Genomic DNA, 20,578 nt, shown 5'->3' with positions numbered 1-20,578 from the left:
AAGTTAAAATTTCGAGTTAAAGTCGAAATTTTGAGATTTGAAATGTCAAAATTTCGACTTAGAAATAAAAGTTCACTGCCAAATTTATTTTTTCTATGTCCCTAGTACGCTTCCGTAAAAGAGTCATCCGAAAATTCAGGAATTGCACCTGTATACTTTCTTGCTCAACAACTATATTATTCTTAATTAGACTGATACAGTTCGCGTATGAGTATAAAAACACCCACATGTTTAGTTGTTCTTCAGTTAAATATGTCCTAAATAATACCTAAAAAAAAGTGGCATAAATAAGTAAAAGCATAATTAGTTCATTCATAAAGAAATCCGTACAAAGCATATATTGTTTATTTTGGTAGGATTTGGAAGAAAGAACAAGAATTGAATGATTCAACATGGAAAGTAAAGTACCAAGATTTGGATTTCAGAGTCGCGAAAAATTCCAAATCATTTATGGTAAAGTAGATATTATAAAAGTTAATCAGGCATAAAGAATAAAACCGCACAATAAAACTTATATCGTTTCGATCTGATGAGTTAGATAAAGCCTTTTCAACTATTTTTCGCATTTTATTCTTATGTTGTGCTGTTACTCCGTTGTCCCAGATAAGGGAGAGATTGAGCGATCTCAACATCAAATTAAACCCCGCCTCATTCTAAATGTGCCTGTTCCAAGTCAGGAACCTGTAGTTCAGTGGTTGTCGTTGGTTCATGTCTGTCATATTTATTTTTCGTAAATTGTTTTGTTATGAATTAGACCGTTAGCTTTCTCAGTTGAAATGCTTCATATTTTTCATGTCTGGGCCTTTTCATAGCCGAATAGTTTTTATTTCTCATTATTGAAGGCCGTACGGTTGTCTTTGCTTGCTCACATCCACTTTATTTGAACTTTGGTGGATAGTTTGTTTATTTGGTAAGCATACCTCATCTATACACATTGAAATTCTTGGATGAACTTTGAAGTTTGTTGGTCACCACCGATATATGACAATTCTGATAATAAGCACGCTCTGATGATAACAATTCTAGGTCGCGAATAGACGATCGCATTACACCTAACAGTTAGATCTAAGTGAGATACTAGTATTAGTATGAAAAGCACAATAAAAACGTTAATATTCGTGTATTCCTCCAAGCAAATAGACAATACATTGGACCGAAAAGGGGCTGTCTAATGCAAATATTTGAATAACGAAATAGAGTTTATCTAATCATCAGTTCAAATTTTGGGATTGCTTTAGATTCTATATTTGTAGTCAAGTGAAGGTTAGGTTAAGAACCAAGGTCAGGTAGGGAGAACAGAAAATCAGATAACATACACATGATTAACAGTACAAATGCAAACTTAGTACATAAAGACCCCCAAACAGTTTGGCTTAATCCGATTAAAAGTACTCCAAACTTAAAAACGATTATTTTATCAATCAAAGCGCTCACACATGTTTATGTTACTAAATTTCTCTCATTTTTTAAAAGGCATTATCTACTGCATTTACCCAGAGTGATGGTTGCCTAACAGACGGAACAGCTTCGTATACCGAAAAATATGGAGTGACTGATAATACAGGAAAATCAGTCATAGATGGTGGCGATGTAATAAAGTCTAACAATCATCTAGCAAAGTTGAAAGGACAAATTGTTTATTTAAAAAGATTAAAGAAACAGAAAGTTAAAGTTGATCGAAAGCTACTTAAAGAAATGAAAACAGTAAGAAAATATTGTAATGAAATTATTTTAAACATGTACTTGTGTCTATACTATGAGTTTGTTAGATAACTGACCAGGTAAAATATACTGAGGTGACAATAACAAAAAAATACACTTGTTATAATTAAAACTTTCAAAAGTTAAAAAATTGCTTTCAAAAGAACTTACAGTTACCAATTAAAATATTTTATAAAAGTTCGGAAGAGTAACAACAAATAATTTAATATGTTTAATAACAGTAAAGTTCGGTTTATGATTATGATTTAGTTACATAACATCTCCTGCAATTTACTTCCTTGTTTTTGTCTGTAATGTGTTATGCCCATTTATGGGATCAAAAATCATATTTTGAGATGAATAGTTGGAGGTCGATTTTCCCCTCTCTGTGTTACAAGTCTTTCAGACGTATTCCTAAACACGTGTAATCTATTGGGTGAGTCTGATAAAGAGCAACTATAACATGTAACACAATGTTGTATATTTTCAGTTTTTTTGGATTTAAACACACACATATCACAATACATCACTTTTTGGAATGAGTACATATATAACACTTGTGTTTTTTTCAGTTACTTGGTATTAAACATACAAATGTTGCATCTCTGATTGGAATGTGTACAGAACCAGGCAATGTTTCGGTTATATGGGAACATTGTGCAAAAGGCCGGTTATGTGTGAGTTGAATAAAATAAACGGTACCAGATACTCATTTTGACAATCAATGTCTCATCGAATATGCACGAGGATAAAATATTTGCGGGTCCAAAGCTTATTAGATATATGAAAAGCCATACACAATAAAGTAGTTTAACAAGTTATTCAAATAAAAAGATATATGGCTTCCTTATATAACCACATTGAAGAAGTTTACTTAAACAATTATCGATTCTTTTTCATTTTAATGATGAATAAAACATTTCTGCAAGAAAAAAAAAAGAAACAAATCTATACATCAGTTATAAATAACTATTTTTCAATAACTCATCACAGATAATTAGATTAGCATATTGAACGGCTGTGATCGATTTAACAAAATGTAAGTCATCGCATACTTATTTAAAACAAGAGAAATATATATACGGAAGTATTTTAGCTGACGATTACACTTTCGTTTTCATAACTTAAATCAATGTTTGAATAATAATCCTTAGAATTGTGTAATCTTAAGTAGTTTTCGGCTGGCATGTTTTTATAAAATGTTAGGTTCTTTTGTCTTTATATATACATATATACATGAAGCCAAAAAAATCTAACATATATATATTTAAAGACCTTGTAATGAATGGTTACACTTTCATAGAATACATATCATATTAAAGCCCATTTTTAACTAAGAACTTAATGGAATTTCAGGATATTCTAGAGAATGATGATATTAAGCTTGATACGATGTTCAAGTTGTCATTAGCTATCGATATTTGTAAGGTGAGTATCAATATATATTACATTTTGAGCAATTTCGATTTACTTTAGTATATTGGTATTTTGGTTACATTTTTAGAGAATTAATGAAACTGGTCCATCTTTCAATTATAATTTTTCTGTATACAAGTACGAAGACAGGTGAATATTGAGAAACTGCTCTGAGGTTTAAACGCAATTACAGTAGACACACATGTATGAGATGTTGATTTAAGAAATAATTCATCGCAGCCGTAGATCTGTTTTCATTTAACCATGGATTGGACATTTATATTCGATTATTTTACGAATATAAATGCCTAACCCAATGTTTAAGGAAAACAAATTTACGGCTGCCACGAATTATTTCGATTCTAAAAGGACAAATTCGGTAATTTTGTTAACCGTGAAAGCCCTATACATACTGTACCGTTTTACTAAATTTTAATAATATTAGTAATATTATATTATTTAATGACATTTTTTTAATCGCATTTTTCACTTAATATATATTTTCTTCCAATGTAATTTTATTCGTTCTGAGGCGAACAAGAAGCTTTCAAACGCCCGGTATTTACATTTGATGTTTTTGTTTACGGAAACATATTTGTGGCGTGACCTTGTTTCGTTGCCATGCCATTACAATAACATTATTTCGCAGGATTTTCGTTTAATGAAATTTTACCATGAAAAATTGAATTGAAGACTGATTTGTTAATTTTGCTGTAGAATAGAGATAAATATATTGAATCTTGGCTTTCGTAAACTGGGTATTTAGATGACGGAAATTTTGAATATCTGGCAATATTAATAAGTCGGTCGTAACGCGGGACAGCCGTTCTTGTGTATTACTGCGTTTGCGCTCATGGTAGATGTATTGCAATGATACTGGTTAACAATAATAGGTCGTCATGTTAGAATACATTATTGATCAACATCATTATAGAGTTGTGACAACTGTCTTGCACATGAATTTGGATTATGTTTATGTACCGCTGAAATAAATTCTACATTTCCCTCCGAATTTTAAAGACTGAGATAAAATGATTTCCGTTATGTTCTCATATTTACTCTAGTGCTTTAATTGAAAAAAATCATTCGATTTATGATGCCTTATTCGTAATAAAACAGCATTGGATGATTACAACTTTTGAAATTTGCACGCAGTGTCATTAGACAAAATATAAAAGTTTTGCCGTTCAAAATTTACATCCCTTTGTCACTTACGGGAAGTGTTCCTAGTACATTGAAACGCAATACTACGATGAGGCTGGTGATTGAAGGTTTCTGTATAAACATAATTCTAGTTTTCATTTTCAATGATAATGGCATGCTTTAAAATCACATTTGGCATGTTTTGAAATAACGAATATAAAATGTTACAATTTATACAAATGAAGCAAAGTGAAAAGATGATTTCTTCTGTTTTTAAATAGCCTTGTTTAACCGTATTGATTTTTATAGGGACTAGAATATATCTACAAAAGCGACCTTAAATACCATGGAAATTTGAAAAGTACCAATTGTGTAGTGGATAGTAGATGGACCTGTAAGCTGTCGGATTTTGGACCAAGAACTATTTATAAAAACTTTAATGACGAGAACTTCGACTGGAGAACAAGAGCAGGTACTACATACAGTTTCCAAAGAAATGTCAGATTGTGTTTATCATTTTACTTGAATGATCTTAGTTAGCTAAAGTTGTTAAAGTTTACTTACTACCTCTGAAATGTAAAAATATATGACAATTCTTCCAAAACAAAATTAAATGTTATTGTACAATCAATTAGACTATTCATCGGGTTTGCAAAAAGATGAGCAGCACGACGGGTGCAACATGTGGAGCAGGATCTGCTCATCCTTGCGGAGCACCTGAGCTCATCCAAAGTTTTGGTGGGGTTCGTGTTGCTTAGTCTTTAGTTTTTTATGTTGTGTTGTGTGTACTATTTTTTGTCTGTTTGTCTTTTGTCATTTTTAGCCATGGCGTTGTCAGTTTATTTTCGATCTATGAGTTTGCCTGTCCCTCGGGTATCTTTCGCCCTTCTTTCAGAAGATCATTTATCAAATATTACCAGATAGACAAATCACTATATCTACAATTGTAATGAACATGACATATTAATTTGCATTCCGTAATGTTTTCACTTAAAACGTACTCAAATTAAAGTAAACAGTTGTTTATCATTGATATGTTCATAATCATAAATTGACTGTTAACAAAACTTTGAGTTTTTGAAATACTAAGGATTTTTGACCTCAGGAATGAATTACCTTAGCTTTATTTAGCAAAACTTTTAGGATTTCTGGTCCTCAATGCTCTTTAACTCCGTACTTTATTTGACCTTTTAAACATTTTTCGATTCGAGCGTCACTGATGAATCTCTTGTATACGAAACGTTGGCGTAAATATAAAATTTCAATCCTGGTACCTATGATGAGTTTATTTACTGATGTTCTAGTATTATACGTGTTTTAAGAGGATTTAAAGTAAGGTTAAAATTAAAATCGAGAGAAGTACATGTAATCCAAGAGTTAAGTGCTCCGGTGCACCAACAGGGTAAACATTCTCAGGTATGCATGCACCACCCCAATTCGAAATCCAACTTAATCGGAATGTCCAATTAAAAAATACAATACAATTGATACATTGACTAATTAGATTTGAAGGAGCTTTTGTGTCAGGAGCACCACCACAGTTTACGAGCGTTAATGTATGCATTGTTTAAATGTATTGCATATGCATATGTACATGCCATATGATAGGACAGGTGTTACACTACAATTGAGATATAGGAAGTTGACAATAGGAAAACTGAGATCATCAAGCTTGTGATATATGGTATTTGATTTATTGCATAATTGCTAAACATTTCACAAACAAGCTTTTATTGGAATCTTTTTGATATTCTTTCAACAATCAATATAATCGTCATGAAAATGTAAAATACAACATAACCATAATTTAAACTTCAAAAAAAATTAAATATTTGTTTTAGAGTCCCTTTTCTGGACAGCACCAGAACATTTAAGAAAATGGGTTGTTCAACATCAGAAAACTGGATCAATACAAGGAGATATTTATAGTTTTGGTATCATAGCGAAGGAACTAGTAACAAGAGATAGTCCTTTCGGGTGTGAAGCTTATATTCCGGCAGATGGTAACTATTTTAAGTTAAATATTTCAAGTGATATTGGTTGTAAAATTCATGTTACCCAATTTGACTAAAATTTTCATATTTGATTTATAACATACGAAAACGTATATCATACTCCTAAAACGTCCAAAATTTAAACATTTTGCGAGGCACCAGATCGATAATTTGTATAGTCGTTTCGTATTCTATTTTAGGCTAGACGCCATCTGATTAACTATCGAGCTGACACTAGAGACTGCCGACGGTTGTATAAGCGATATTAACATAAATATAGATATAAATATATAAAGAAATTGTGCAATTAGGTTATAGGATCTGTTTAATTTCATATTATAGGTTAAAAGTAAACATTAATCATAATTTTATCTATATAAGAATGCGTTTTTTTGTGAATCGAATCAGTTAATCATATTCACTTTCAATGTTAACGGGGCACTAGCTGTTAAATTCATTATCTTTGCTTAATTTGTCAATATTGAACCATACTTGCTGCTAAAACAAATTATTATTTCACTTTCACTTTCATTAATGATTGAACAAAAAAAAAATTAAACCTTAGATTTATTTTAATATATTTCATGGTTAGTACCCCTTTGACATTCTTGTACTTTTAAATAACTTTACACGGACGATTCATGCATAATCCAACTCTAGCTAATGGGTCAGATTGAGGATCTCATCCATACAGATTCAATGAGATGGAATTGGTCTCCTGCAAGTTATTAATTCAACATCGATGTTTCTTTGCTCAAATTGACAAAATTCGAAATGATAGTGAAATAGTGAAATGTAAATTCGCAGACAGTTAATAGCAGCAAGTTTTTCTGTTATACTGTCTGCGAATTAAAATTTCACTATTTCACTTTCATCAATGATTTAACAAAAACATTATATTTAAACTTATTATTTATCATGTAGCTAGTACTCCTTTAATATTCTTTTTTTGTGCTTAATGTATACCAAAATACTTTACCAATGTTCATATCAAAATACAGAAAAAATATGGATGCCTTTTCAGAGTCCAGAAAAGTGGTTAAAACAAGGGAACTAACTTAAAACTCTTATGAATTCATGTCTATCCATACAATTCCAAATATATTATAGGTATAATATTTATCAAATATAGGAAACCCAAACAAATTGTAAAAGGTAAGTAATGTCCTAGCCTGACGACTGGATATACAACAAAATACTTCTCGTTATTTTTATATATATAAACGACTCATGAAAACTATACAACACAATTTTTGAATATCTGTAACGTTTCATGAAGCAAAAAAAAATAAAAATAAGTCAGTAGATTTAAGTTTTTATTTCTTTTTCGAAAAATAAATATTTAAAAGCTTACATTTTTGTCATGAAAAGAATAGATGTTTTGCTTAATTTTATGTCTGTTAATATATTTTAATCGTCGACTATGCTTTTCTTTTTAAGAAATAATTAATAAAGTAGCTGCTACATTGAAAGTGCCATTTCGTCCGAAATTCCCACACATGTCGGATGATGTAGAGACAATGAAACAGACAATGGCTATTGAGGCTTTGATAAAACGGTGCTGGGCTGAAGATCCTCAAGTCAGGCCCTCAATCAAACGTGTTCTTAAAACTTTGAATGCTATCAATCCATTTAAGTAAGTTATAATAATGATCGTAGGGACCACAATTATTGAAATGCGCAGTGAAACTGGTACCGGTTATACTATTCATGTGCTCTGTGTTATTGTTTAAATCTTTTTTATTTTTTCTTGAGCGACTGTATTTAATCAGCACCCGTGACTACCTTACTTTGCTTTAGGTATCTTGTTTCAAATCATATACCGGTATTTATACATTTTGTAATATACTTCGTTGAGTGATGGACCAGCTGTTGGTAGCAAAATTGTGGAAATACTTAATTGTGTGTGTTCTACCCTAACGCAATATCGCCTAGATATGCAAAAGAAAAGGAAGTGAAGGTTTGTGTGCACCTAAAATTGGTTCGATCGTATAACTTTGTATCTCTACCAATTCAAGCATTTTGTACAATATATGTCATACAAGTGAGAGGCTTAGCTAGCTATTAATTCACGATTTTTTTACATTAAAAAGTACCTGTAGCAAGTCAGGAATTTGACAGTTGTTGTCAATTCTTTTGATGTGTTTCAACTTTTGATTTTGCCATTTGATTATGGACATTCATTTTTGAATTTGAGTTCAGTATTTTTGGATTATTACTTTTTTGCTACTCTTTTTTTTTGTTTTTGTTGTAAAAAGTATTTTTCCAGTTGTATAAAGTTGTTGAATATTTAAATACATTTCTCAATATAATTTCTAAACTGCAATTGTTTAAATAGTGTTACTGATGAGTATGAGTATGATCCCAATTTAACTTTTTTACCTCCAGAAAGTCGAATGTCATAGAAAATATGATTGTTATGATGGAAAAGTATTCTAATCAGTTAGAAGAACTTGTAGCTGACAGGACAGCGCAGCTGGAAGATGAAAAACGGAAAACAGATGCTCTGTTATACCAAATGCTTCCAAGGTAATAGGCATCCTTATAACGAACAACTATGAGAAGTGTACAGTTATCATGTTTATAGAAGCGTTTTAATCGATATATTAATATCTTTTACGGACGTGTTATCCCATATATATTCGTATACTTTGGACCTCATTTAATATAAGTACTGCTACATTATAAAAAGGGGAAATGAGTGATTGCAATGTATAGTATATAAAAAAAGATTTCAAGGAAAAAGGGTGGTTGCAATGTATAACATAGAACTTAGAGATGACACAAAAAAAAATACGTTGGGTAAAGTTTGGAATGAATTAGAATAAAAGACTATCATTACAAATATAAAAAATGTACGAAAAAATAGGGAAATATTTCTAAAAACTTAAATTGTTTGAATAATGTATGCTGAACATTCAAATAGGCATATACTTGAGTTTTAAATAAACGTTTTATGATTAAAACCTTATATGAATTAAAGGTTTATCATGTGACATTCAGTTTATATTAACATATCTAATCAATATCCACGTCTCAGCCATAACAGATGAACGAACGTGCTGGGTCAGCTCTGCTTTACCCGATAACAGCTGAACGAACTTGCTGGGTCAGCTCTTTTTTACCCGATAACAGCTGAAAAAACGTGCTGGGTAAGCTCTGCTTTACCCGATATCTTCGATGAGGGTTTAACTTTAGATGATCAACGACTTACTACTTTAGATGACAGAAACCAATCCAACGCTGTACAGTAAACGTTGTTGTTGGCGTTTGTTCCCGCGTTAACTTGCACTCCAAAACGCATAGGGGGGGGGGGGGGGGGGGGGGTGTTATGCCAATTGACGTCCGAGGGCTGTATCATAGGTGTTAGATGATTGACATTCATTTTGCTGCCTCACGGCTTTGGTCCTGATAATGCTTCCTGTCATCTTTAATACTAAGTCAAAGACTCATCTACCAGTACTCCATCATCGAGGTTACCGGGCTGCCAAGCTGATTAAACTGGCCCTGAAAGCAGCCGTTGCTAAGAAATAACATCAAAATAGTCAACAAACCAAAAAGAACTCACCAAAACCAAAATGGCGGCCTACCAAAATGGCGTCTTTTACCACCTGTTCCTGACCCACGGCGGAAAATATTTAAAGGCTCACCAATCGCCTTCGGGCACCGAGCCGACCGAGGGCTGTATAGCCAGTCAAATTCGTTGAACACTTCCAGTTGTTGTTTATAAATATTTTAGATAAGAAACTCATGTTACAACTCCGTCGGGCAAATCTGACATTAGATTGGTTTGGTATTTGTTTTGTCTTTTTTGGCCATAAAGCTCGGTTCATATATTTCATTGGCTTTTAAATATTCGACTTTGATCGTTCTCGGCGACACTTCATCGAAAAATGAGCGTCAGTCACTTGCAGTTTATAATTTGTTGTTTTTAAATTTTTTTACAGAAAAGTAGCAGAGGATCTGAAGCTAGGAAAAACAGTGAAAGCTGAATCTTTTGAGAAAGTGACAATATACTTTTCAGACATAGTCGGTTTCACAACAATAGCAGGAGATTGTACACCTATTCAGGTAAAATCAAACTGATAGTCGACGAATTCATAAATCTATTCTATTTCATACATACAAAAATATCCGTATAAATAAAAGTTTACCTTTCATTTTGATATTTGCTACTGTGGGAAAAAGAATAGTTATGGTAAATCATTCCCTCTAGTTCGTATTTCAAATGTATTTTGATTTTTTAAAATACTATAACAATAAACCGTGAATTGGGATTGCCATATGTAAGATGTTCCTAATCTCGGGAGTTTGTATTTTTGCAATGGTAAAACAAAATTTACATATAGGTAGTCAAACAGGAAGCAAAAAGTAAAAGCCGAGGAAAAATTTAAAACGGATATTTCCTAATCAAATGACAAAATGGGAAAGTCAAGCCCATCAAATAAATGGATGACAACTGTCATATTCTTGACTTGCTTCAGCCATTTTTTTTTATGAAAATAAAATTGATCATCATGATCCTGAGAGGTCCTTGGTAACCTCAGATAACTAAGAAAGGTAGACTGTTTTATTCCAGTGGTGACACTCATCGTGTACAATCCTTCGATTACCAATAGTCTGTGATGAGGCATTCAACATAACAATCAAATGGGGAGTTACAAACTAAGTTTTAACCATTACAAGATTCTAGAAATATGTTTAATATTTAGTAAGCATTGTATTAACATAAGTGCCACACTAAAAAAAATAGATAAGTAATTATATATAGATATTAGCTATGTCTGATTTACTTGTCTCTTTGTTTTCTAGGTTGTGGAACTATTGAACTCCTTGTACACCGTATTTGATGATACAATAAAATCGTATGAGGTTTACAAGGTAAGAGATTTGACACGTTGTTATTTTTGCTGTTTTGGAGCCATTATTTTTATTTTATTTTATTGAATGCAATGAAAATTATTGTAAGTACATATAACTAAAAATTAAGAAAACAAAGATGCACATTTAAAGGACACTTTTGTCATTAACCAGCAGGTATCTACATTTTCTATCACGTTTCGCTCTCTTTATTTAAAGAAAAACTATAAACATGATTTTATTAAAGGTTGAAACAATAGGAGATGCGTACATGGTTGTAAGTGGTTTACCAGAAAGAAATGGCGACAAACATGCCAGTGAAATGGCTTATGTAGCCCTAGATCTTCTTGATGGTGTGAGAAATTTTAGGATGCCTCATGACCCCGAAGGTTGTCTACGTATTAGAATAGGTAAACATGTGTTTTATTGAAATGTCATTTTATCTTAAAAGGCTTGAAACTGATTTATCGTAACTTCAACTTGTTCTTTCTTATATATTTTCTTTATAAAATTGATAAAAGTAATTATAATTTGTTCAATAGTCTAAGGTTTTCATTTCAAATATCGGTATCGTTTTAGTTTGAACATATTTTATTGTGTAAATAAACCAAGTTGTACAAAATTAAAATAAGTACAATATACAAAATTTGAAGATGACAGCAATTATATTATTCAGTACGAAAAATATATGCATTAAGTTTATTATTATCGTGATGAGGAGCTATTAGTTTCGGTCGACAAACACGTCATCGTGAATTAATTACTTTTCACACAAAGATTCTGATATGTTGCATTATAATTCGGCTGAGATACATCAAGAGCCATTAGCTTATGTGAGATGAAGAATTACAGACTTTTCTCGTCTCAGGATAAAATATCAAATGTCGAAAAAATAACTATGCGTATTTCATTTCCGATCAAATGTCATTAATTTATGTTCGTTTTGTTATGCATATTTTTCACAGATAAATTCAATATTGATTTAATATCAATTATATTAAAACAAACGTGTTTATTTGCTTCGTTAATCTGAATGCTGCACGAATTGTTTTGCTAAACAATGTTCCTATACAATGTTTATAAAGTTCATTAAAGTATTTAATAATTTCTGACAATCTAGGCAAACCTCCAGAGAAGCACACAACAATAATCGTGTCTTTTTGTAAATGTTTAAATTTTCAACGAGTAATATAAAAAACTAGTATCTCAATTGTTTGTAAAACAATTGAAAGGTCTTTCCTGTAAAAGTGATGTTTTCGTTAGGGACCGGTCAAAATTTCTTGATGCATGGGACCGGTGCAAAAAGAAAATTGTCTGAAATAATTCTCTTGATCCCATGGCTACTGGCAGAATAAAAATATGCTTGTCCCATGCACTTCACCTAGTAAAAAAGTGCGTGTCCCATGTTAAAGCACAAAAACATGATCAAAGTTGTGGATACATTTCATGCTACAATGTATTTGGATAGCTGAAAAATAATGCTACTATGTGTGAACTGTATCTATTTTGCTATTATAAAGTAAACAAAACAATACATAAGCATATGTTATTGCCAACACAGGAGCCCAAACAGATGACAATATGTTATTGATTATAATAAATGATACATGCAATATTAAACAATTAACATGTATGAAGTGTATGGTAGAATACATTTTTTCAAAAAAATTGCAGCTTAATTTAGAATCTAACTATTCTAAATTAACAGTGGGTAGGTAAATTTTCCAAAAAAAATAAATTACAAAAATATGATTTTTTTTCCTGCTTAGAATAAAACAATCCCCATTATTTGAATAGTCATACCAGAAGAGGTGGACATCTCGAGACAGTTAAATTTTCAAATTTAAAACGAGAGGAATGTGAAAATAGCATCAAAATTAATGAAGTGAACATCTCCAACTTCCACTTACAACAATATTGTATTTTAAACATTTTTTTTAAAAGTGGAAAAAAAGTAAAATTTACTATCTCAACATATATGCAGCTTGAGTGATTATATATTTATATCTGGGCTATTCAGAGCTTGTTGGGTGTGGGTTCCAGATTTGTTGTGACCTTTGAATGAATATTCCAATCATTTCTTTTGGTAGTATGCTACTGTATTTGTTAAATTTCCACAAACATTCTTTTTCTACAGCCAGTATGTATTATAAAAAAAAGAGTTTTCATTCTACAATGTCTGTTGAATTTGCATAATCATGATAATATCATTTATGATTAAGGTAGTTCAGGGGGTCATCACTGAACATCATTTCTGAGCATGTTAGATTTTTGTTTTATTTAAGGAATTATGGTCTACATGTACAAAATAAAACAGAAACATTAAAACAATTCATTTTGTTTAATTATAGTTGAAGTAGCACTTTTAATTGCTTGGCCATTTTCAAAATTTCTGTTTCAATCCAAGGGAGATAATTTGTATACAAAGTACATGGAAATCACACATTTTGTCAATGGTTTATACACCACATTTCTTTTTATTGAAACTTCTAAAGCATATGAAATGGAGATTTTTTTTCATATACAGACATTGTTTCAAAAAGTTCATGTCCCATGCTTGCCAATAATGAAAAAAACATTGAGTCCCATTCCTGTAAACACTGCAAAAAGTGCTTGTCCCATTACAGTTTGCACCGGTCCCATGCATCAAGAAATTTTGACCGGTCCCTAATATGTTCTTTGTACGACCTTTCGTTTGATATACGACAAGCATACCTTCTGAAACTTTTCGCGTTTTACACTTAATGACCTCATCCGCCTACATTTTTGAGATCGGAAGTATGATATATGTAACACATGGTAGATGAGCTTTCATTTGATATGCGACAACGCCATGTTCTAAAAAGTTTAAATTTTGCACTTAATAACCCCATCCAACCAATTTTTTGGAGGTTTGGAATTTGATATTTCAAATGTACACATCATGACCTTTCATTTGATATACAACAACCCTATTGTAAAAGAAATTATTTTTTTTGCACTCAATGACCCCATCCAACCAATTTTTGGGGGACGTCAATTTGAAATTTGAAATGTTCGCTTTATGTTCTTTCATTTGATATGCAACAACCTTACCATCTGAGAAATTTGAATTTTTGCACTAAATGACCCCCACCCTTCCACCTGGGATGAAATAGAGGTTTAAAATTTTCATTTTTAAGTAGAGTTTATTGAGACCTTCAATTTGATATATCAGATGACCCCATTTGACAAAGTGCAAAAAATGATGCAATATCAATTATATAAATAGAAGTTATGAAACTCACAAAGTCAATGCAAAACATGAAAATTTCAAATTTTTATTTTTGGGTGTTTTTTTCCATGGAATGATTTTGGTATTTGGTTAAACATATAACTATGTCAATCTCTTCAATTTCTTAAACATTTTAAGTGGTTAGCTGTTGTTGTTTCAGAAATACTTGCCGCCGCTCGAAAAATTTCGAACTGCATTATCTCTAAAACGACAATAGATATCTCAAATCTGTTAAATGGTAAATGATCTGCAGTTAAAGGACAACACTATAGAAAAAGAAATGGGACAATTTTAAAGTTCACCAAGGTCACAATTAATCATCAAATATATGATGCAATATCAAACTTAAGAACCGGAAGCCGTGGAGACAAGGGACTACCACCATTCAACTCAGGACCACTTGACCTTTCAAATATCACAAGGTCAAGGTCATAGTATACTGTGAAGGTCAAGGTGAAATTTCATCATGACCTGACATTGACCTCAAATTGAAGGTCTTGAAATACTGATCATCTTTGCAGTTGATAGTAGGTTGATATATGTTACCTTTTAAAAGATATACACAAAATACTATACTTTTAAGAATCATCCCGTTGTAACTTTTGAACAGACGGTCGGATATTATTGGGCTTATTGTATAAAATGTAGAGCTCGTCGAGAGGAACAATTTACATACTATATGTATGCAGCAAAGTCTTATCGTTTTACTAATATGTAAGCTTTAAATTGCAGCGTAATGTTTTTTTGCACTCAGTGACCTTTAACCTTGATTGTATATTGAAGGTCACATGAATTAAAGATTATTGGTGAAGGTCCCCAGTCTCTACGACTTCTGGTTCTCGAAATACAGTTTTTCTAAAATTATGTACATTTTTTCAAGTGGAATAACTCCTTATAAGGGTTAATAACAAAACGAGTGTACATGTTTATTAGCATTGCCATCTGTTCATGTACATGTTGCCGTTTTCAAATCGATTCTATCTCTTATACTTTATGTGAAAAATGCAAAAGAAAGAAATTGTTTCAAGGGGATATAACTCTCATAGGGGACGCTGAAATCTTAATCAGCCTCACATGGTAATACATCATTATGAGATCTACATTATGTCCAATTAAGGTCATGATATCTTTAAAACCAACGAGGGGGGGTCATGTTGAAAAAAATCAATAAAAGGAAGATAACTCCTAAAGGGGATGATGAAATCCTTGACAGTGTCATTTGGTAATACATCTTGGTGAGGTCTAGCTATGGTCCATATTTGGTCCTAATAACTTCAACAGAAACAAGAGGCGGGCATGTCAAAAAAATGTTGGAAGAAAAAAAGGAAAAACTAGTATCTCAATTGTTTGTAAAACAATTGAAAGGTCTTTCCTGTAAAAGTGATGTTTTCGTAATGTTCTTTGTACGACCTTTCGTTCGATATACGACAAGAATACCTTCTGTAACTTTTCGCTTTTTACACTTAATGACCTCATCCGCCTACATTTTTTAGATCGGAAGTATGATATATGTAACACAGGGTAGATGAGCTTTCATTTGATATGCGACAACGCCATGTTTTAAAAAGTTTGATTTTTGCACTTAAGAACCCCATCCAACCAATTTTTGGAGGTTGGGAATTTGATATTTCAAATGTAAACATCATGACCTTTCATTTGATATACAACAACCTTATCGTAAAAGAAAAATTATTTTTTGCACTCAATGACCCCATCCAACCAATTTTGGGGGACGTCAATTTGAAATTTGAAATGTACGCTTTATGTTCTTTCATTTGATATGCGACAACCTTACCATCTGAGAAATTTGAATGTTTGCACTAAATGACCCCACCCTTCCCCCTGGGATGAAAAGGGGGTTTAAAATTTTCATTTTTTAAGTAGAGTTTATTAAGACCTTCAATTTGATATATCAGATGACCCCATTTGACAAAGTGCAAATAATGATGCAATATCAACTATATAAATAGAAGTTATGAAACTTACAAAGTCAATGCAAAACATGAAAATTTCAAATTGATTTTTTGGTGTTTTTTTCCATGGAATGTTTTTGGTATTTGGTCAAACACATAACTATGTCAACCTCTTCAATTTCTAAAACATTTTTCGTGGTAAGCTCTTGATGATTCAGAAATACATGCCTCCGCTCGCAAAATTTCAAACTGCATTATCTCTAAAACGACAATAGATATCTCAAATCTGTTAAATGATAAATGATCTACAGTTGAAGGACAACATTATAGAAAAAGAATGTGGACAATTTCAAAGTTCACCAAGGTCACAATTAATCATCAAATATATGATGCAATACAAAACTTGAGAACCGGAAGTCGTAGAGACATGGGACTATCACCATTCAACTCAGGACCACTTGACCTTTCAAATGTCACAAGGTCAAGGTCATAGTATAATGTGAAGGTCAAGGTGAAATTTCATCATGACCTGACATTGACCTCAAATTGAAGGTCTTGAACTACTGATCATCTTTTCAGTTTATAGTAGGTTGATATCTGTTACCTTTAAAAAGATATACACACAATACTATACTTTTAAGAATCATCCCGTCGTAACTTTTGAACAGACAGTCGGAATCTCTTGAGCTCAGTGTAGAAAATGTAGAGCTCGTCGAGAGGAACATTTTATACACTGTAAGTATGCAGCAAACTCTTATCGTTTTCTTAATATGCAAGCTTGAAATTGCAGCGTAATTTTTTTTTGCACTTGGTGACCTTTGACCTTGGGTGCAAATTAAAGGTCACATGAACTTAAGATTATTGGTGTAGGTCCCAAGTCTTTACGACTTCCGGTTCTCGAGATACAATTTTTCAAAAATTGTGTATATTTTTTCAAGGGAAATAACTCCTTATAAGGGTAAACAACAAAATGATTGTATATGTTTATTATCATTGCCATTTGGTCTTGTACATGTTGCCGTTTTCAAATCGATTCTATCTTGAATACTTTTTGAGAAAAATGTAAAAGAAAGAAATTGCTTCAAGGGGACGTAACTCTCATAGGGAATGATGAAATCCTTAGCAGCCTCATATGGTAACACATCATGATGAGATCTAACTTTTGTCCAAATAAGGTCATGATATCTTTTAAAACATTTAAGGGGGGCCATGTTGAAAAAAACCAATAAAAGGGAGATAACTTCTAAAGGGGATGATGAAATCCTACAAAAGTTCATCTGGTAAAAGTTCATGATGAGGTCTATCAATGATCCATATTTGGTCTTGATAACTTCAACAGAAAGGGGATGAGGCCTTGTGAAACAAATGTTGGAAGAAAAAAAATCGTTTTCCTAATATGTAAGCTTGAAATTGCAGCGTAATTTTTTTTTGCACTCGGTGACCTTTGACCTTGGGTGCATATTAAAGGTCACATGAATTAAAGATCTTTGGTGAAGGTCCCAAGTCTCTACTACTTCCGGTTCTGGAAATAAAAAAAATTTAAAATTGTTTACAATTTTTCAAGGGGAATAACTCCTAATAAGGGTTGGTAACAAATTATTTTTTTATGTTTATTAACATTGCCATCTGTTCCTGTACATGTTGCCGTTTTCAAAACGATTCTATCTCTTATACTTTTTGAGAAAAATGCAAAGGAAAGAAATTGTTTCAAGGGGATATAACTCTCATAGGGAACGATAAAATCCTATTCAGCCTCACATGGTAATACATCTTAATGAGATCTACATTATGTTCAATTAAGGTCATGATATCTTTAAAACCAACGAGGGGGGGTCATGTTGAAAAAAATCAATAAAAGGAAGATAACTCCTAAAGGGGATGATGAAATCCTTAAAAGGGTCATTTGGTAATACATCTTTGTGAGGTCTAGCTATGGTCCATATTTGGTCCTAATAACTTCAACGTAAACAAGAGGCGGGCATGTCAAAAAAATGTTGGAAGAAAAAAAGGAAAAAAAAGAAAAAAAAACATTAGAAAAACAATAAGGTCTTTCCTCACGTAGGGGAAAGACCTTAACTAGTATCTCAATTGTTTGTAAAACAATTGAAAGGTCTTTCCTGTAAAAGTGATGTTTTCGTAATGTTCTTTGTACGACCTTTCGTTCGATATACGACAAGCATACCTTCTGTAACTTTTCGCTTTTTACACTTAATGACCTCATCCGCCTACATTTTTTAGATCGGAAGTATGATATATGTAACACAGGGTAGATGAGCTTTCATTTGATATGCGACAACCCCATGTTTTAAAAAGTTTGATTTTTGCACTTAATAACCTCATCCAACCAATTTTTGGAGGTTGGGAATTTGATATTTCAAATGTATACATCATGACCTTTCATTTGATATACAACAACCCTATCGTAAAAGAAAATTTATTTTTTGCACTCAATGACCCCATCCAACCAATTTTTGGGGAACGTCAATTTGAAATTTGAAATGTACGCTTTATGTTCTTTCATTTGATATGCGACAACCTTACCATCTGAGAAATTTGAATGTTTGCACTAAATGACCCCACCCTTCCCCCTGGGATGAAAAAGAGGTTTAAAATTTTCATTTTTAAGTAGAGTTTATTGAGACCTTCAATTTGATATATCAGATGACCCCATTTGACAAAGTGCAAATAATGATGCAATATCAACTATATAAATAGAAGTTATGAAACTTACAAAGTCAATGCAAAACATGAAAATTTCAAATTGATTTTTTGGTGTTTTTTTCCATGGAATGTTTTTGGTATTTGGTCAAACACATAACTATGTCAACCTCTTCAATTTCTAAAACATTTTTCGTGGTAAGCTCTTGATGATTCAGAAATACATGCCTCCGCTCGCAAAACTTCAAACTGCATTATTTCTAACACGACAATAGATATCTCAAATCTGTTAAATGATAAATGATCTACAGTTGAAAGACAACATTATAGAAAAAGAATGTGGACAATTTCAAAGTTCACCAAGGTCACAATTAATCATCAAATATATGATGCAATACAAAACTTGAGAACCGGAAGTCGTAGAGACATGGGACTATCACCATTCAACTCAGGACCACTTGACCTTTCAAATGTCACAAGGTCAAGGTCATAGTATAATGTGAAGGTCAAGGTGAAATTTCATCATGACCTGACATTGACCTCAAATTGAAGGTCTTGAACTACTGATCATCTTTGCAGTTTATAGTAGGTTGATATCTGTTACCTTTAAAAAGATATACACACAATACTATACTTTTAAGAATCATCCCGTCGTAACTTTTGAACAGACAGTCGGAATCTTTTGAGCTCAGTATATAAAATGTAGAGCTCGTCGAGAGGAACATTTTATACACTGTAAGTATGCAGCAAACTCTTATCGTTTTCTTAATATGCAAGCTTGAAATTGCAGCGTAATTTTTTTTTGCACTTGGTGACCTTTGACCTTGTGTGCATATTGAAGGTCACATGAACTTAAGATTATTGGTGTAGGTCCCAAGTTTTTACGACTTCCGGTTCTCGAGATACAATTTTTCAAAAATTGTGTATATTTTTTCAAGGGAAATAACTCCTTATAAGGGTTAAAAACAAAATGATTGTATATGTTTATTATCATTGTTATTTGGTCTTGTACATGTTGCCGTTTTCAAATCGATTCTATCTTGAATACTTTTTGAGAAAAATGTAAAAGAAAGAAATTGCTTCAAGGGGACGTAACTCTCATAGGGAATGATGAAATCCTTAGCAGCCTCAAATGGTAACACATCATGATGAGATCTAACTTTTGTCCAAATAAGGTCATGATATCTTTTAAAACATTTAAGGGGGGCCATGTTGAAAAAAATCAATAAAAGGGAGATAACTTCTAAAGGGGATGATGAAATCCTACAAAAGTTCATCTGGTAAAAGTTCATGATGAGGTCTATCAATGATCCATATTTGGTCTTGATAACTTCAACAGAAAGGGGATGAGGCCTTGTCAAACAAATGTTGGAAGAAAAAAAAGAAAAAGAAAAAACATTAGAACTAGTATCTCAATTGTTTGTAAAACAATTGAAAGGTCTTTCCTGTAAAAGTGATGTTTTCGTATTGTAATTTGTACGACCTTTCGTTTGATATAAGACAGCATACCTTCTGAAACTTTTCGCTTTTTACACTTAATGACCTCATCCGCCTACATTTTTGAGATCGGAATTATGATACTTGGAACAGAGTAGATGAGCTTTCTTTTGATATGCGACAACACCATGTTCTAAAAAGTT

At 32.1% G+C, this 20,578-nt stretch overlaps 1 protein-coding gene across 1 annotated transcript in view; it reads left to right on the top strand.

Moving 5' to 3' along the window:
• Positions 1-20,578, top strand: part of LOC134685346 (atrial natriuretic peptide receptor 1-like) — a 61,614-nt gene that overhangs the window by 17,740 nt on the left and 23,296 nt on the right. The window contains exons 11-21 of the mRNA XM_063545036.1: positions 357-453; positions 1,474-1,704; positions 2,274-2,378; positions 3,058-3,129; positions 4,570-4,732; positions 6,102-6,263; positions 7,695-7,890; positions 8,643-8,783; positions 10,202-10,325; positions 11,067-11,135; positions 11,362-11,524. Coding sequence (XP_063401106.1) covers positions 357-453; positions 1,474-1,704; positions 2,274-2,378; positions 3,058-3,129; positions 4,570-4,732; positions 6,102-6,263; positions 7,695-7,890; positions 8,643-8,783; positions 10,202-10,325; positions 11,067-11,135; positions 11,362-11,524 — 1,523 coding nt within the window. The remainder of the gene's footprint in view (positions 1-356; positions 454-1,473; positions 1,705-2,273; positions 2,379-3,057; positions 3,130-4,569; positions 4,733-6,101; positions 6,264-7,694; positions 7,891-8,642; positions 8,784-10,201; positions 10,326-11,066; positions 11,136-11,361; positions 11,525-20,578) is intronic.

Source organism: Mytilus trossulus, chromosome 9, assembly GCF_036588685.1.
Source record: "Mytilus trossulus isolate FHL-02 chromosome 9, PNRI_Mtr1.1.1.hap1, whole genome shotgun sequence".
Lineage (NCBI taxonomy): Eukaryota > Metazoa > Mollusca > Bivalvia > Mytilida > Mytilidae > Mytilus > Mytilus trossulus.
This window is presented reverse-complemented; position numbering and strand designations above follow the sequence as displayed.